Source organism: Lagopus leucura, unplaced genomic scaffold (assembly GCF_019238085.1).
Source record: "Lagopus leucura isolate 7727_CA_CO unplaced genomic scaffold, USGS_WTPT01 Super-Scaffold_100009, whole genome shotgun sequence".
Lineage (NCBI taxonomy): Eukaryota > Metazoa > Chordata > Aves > Galliformes > Phasianidae > Lagopus > Lagopus leucura.
In genome coordinates this window covers 2,210,834-2,212,531 of record NW_024962266.1, presented here as the reverse complement: position 1 = coordinate 2,212,531, position 1,698 = coordinate 2,210,834, and the positions used below count along the sequence as shown (strand labels likewise).

The 1,698-nt window shown below is 49.4% G+C and overlaps 1 protein-coding gene across 1 annotated transcript in view; it reads right to left on the bottom strand.

Moving 5' to 3' along the window:
* The window catches only part of LOC122181181 (zinc finger CCCH domain-containing protein 11A-like), a 2,095-nt gene extending 455 nt beyond the window's left edge, over window positions 1-1,640 (bottom strand). Inside the window, exons 1-3 of the mRNA XM_042873548.1 lie at window positions 1,332-1,640; window positions 946-1,013; window positions 1-177 (exon numbers count right to left, since the gene is read on the bottom strand). The exon at window positions 1-177 is cut by the window's left edge and continues 17 nt beyond it. Coding sequence (XP_042729482.1) covers window positions 1-177; window positions 946-1,013; window positions 1,332-1,640 — 554 coding nt within the window. The remainder of the gene's footprint in view (window positions 178-945; window positions 1,014-1,331) is intronic.
* Between the last annotated feature and the right edge of the window lie 58 nt (window positions 1,641-1,698).

The window sequence follows — 1,698 nt, the reverse complement described above, 5'->3', positions numbered from 1 at the left end:
CCTGACAGCTCCAGCATTAGTGTCTCATAGTCATCTTCTGCAGCAAAGGGCGCTTTCTCTGCCCCGCTGGAGCACAGCTGCTGTGTCGTTGCTGTTACTTCTGGAGGAGGTGAAGCACAACTGGAGTGCTCTGCCTGGACCACAGACTCTGCCCAGCATCCCAGATGCAGCTCGGGACTTGGGAGAACGAGGAAGAGGAAAATCAGTACCTGGCTTTCTTGACTGGAGAAGCCTTTTCTTCAGACCAGCTCTAAAATCTATCGTTAACCTTTCCTACAACTCCTACCAATACGGAGGTTGTCACTCCTTCAACCTGGCCTACAGTTAAGGTCCAATCCAAAAGCAGGCATGATTTTCAGTGGCAACTGATCTGTGCAGACAGAGCGCTTGGTGCCTACAAGCATGGTCCAATTTTTGTAGCCAGAGGCACTTTGCCTCCTTCATTACTTGGACTGTAATAATGCTAGGAAGTCAACCTCCACAGATATCTGTCTGTGTGCACCACTACAGTTCTCTTTCTCGTGACGTGCTCTGCAGAGACGGATTGCCAGCCCAGGAGGCTGATCTCCATCCATCCCTTCTGCTGTTTGTTCTCCTAGCAGTGTTGTCAAAGTCTGTGATTCCTGAGGTGGCATTCTTGAGCAGCAAAAAGCATGGCTGGCCACTCCTCAAATATCACTTCACAAGGAACTGGAGGGACTTCTCCTCATCTTCATTCAGGTGTTCAGAGAAGCCAACAAGGCTCTGGAACACTTAACAACATTAAGAAAACAATCTAAAGGCACAAGCAGCCACTAGCAGTTGGGACGTTATTTCTGATGACAAATGTCTTTGGTGGTTGTTGGCACCAATTAGATCAAATCCCTCCGTTTTCCTAGGCATGGGAGACCTTACAGATCATGGAAAACATCATGACTACGAACAAAAGCAAGCTGTGGTCATCACCTGTTTGGGGGTGTCTCTGCTTCACGTACAGTGACCAGGATGTCCTCTGGCCGGGCTGGAGCAGCAGCCTAGGGAGAAACAAGACAGCAAGAATGATGCACAGGGAAACATTCCTGAGCAGCTTCTTCCTCCACGCATCCTTGCATCTTCTCTGACAAAATCCTTCACACCACAGAGAAATCCCAGAAGGGCGGAATCACAGAGTACTACGTGAACGCCGCCATGCCTCTAATGAACACTGGAAGGTTACTGCAGGAATCTGCAGGCAGCTCCTGGCTTCCAGGGACAGAGAACCTGTGAACCTTCCAGCGTTTCCCCAAGAGAAACGTAAAACTTCCATTTCACTACGATTGGGGATCCACGACAGCTTCAGCCACGGTCCTTACCACAGATGCAGTTTTAGCTGGAGGCTCCTCCGTGCCGTCAGCGGTGGCACTCACAGCACTGCCACACATCTCAGCTGCTTTGCGCTTCCGTGCAGCTGCGCACACAGCTTCTGGAACTGATGTGCTGCGTTCCACGTGCGTCTCTGCTTCTATGGCAGGAGCTTGAAAAGAAACAAAATCTCGTCGTTCAGCAGCAAAAGCAAAGAACCCTGAGCACCTCTGTTTCCTATGCGTTATGTCCTCATGTCCACTACTGAGAGAAAGGCTGCGGTGTGCCATCCACACAGCATCTGAGCTCTTCTCATCCATTACACATTTATTTATTGTTATTTTTTTAAAAAGCTGATCTAACCTCAACAATGAGATG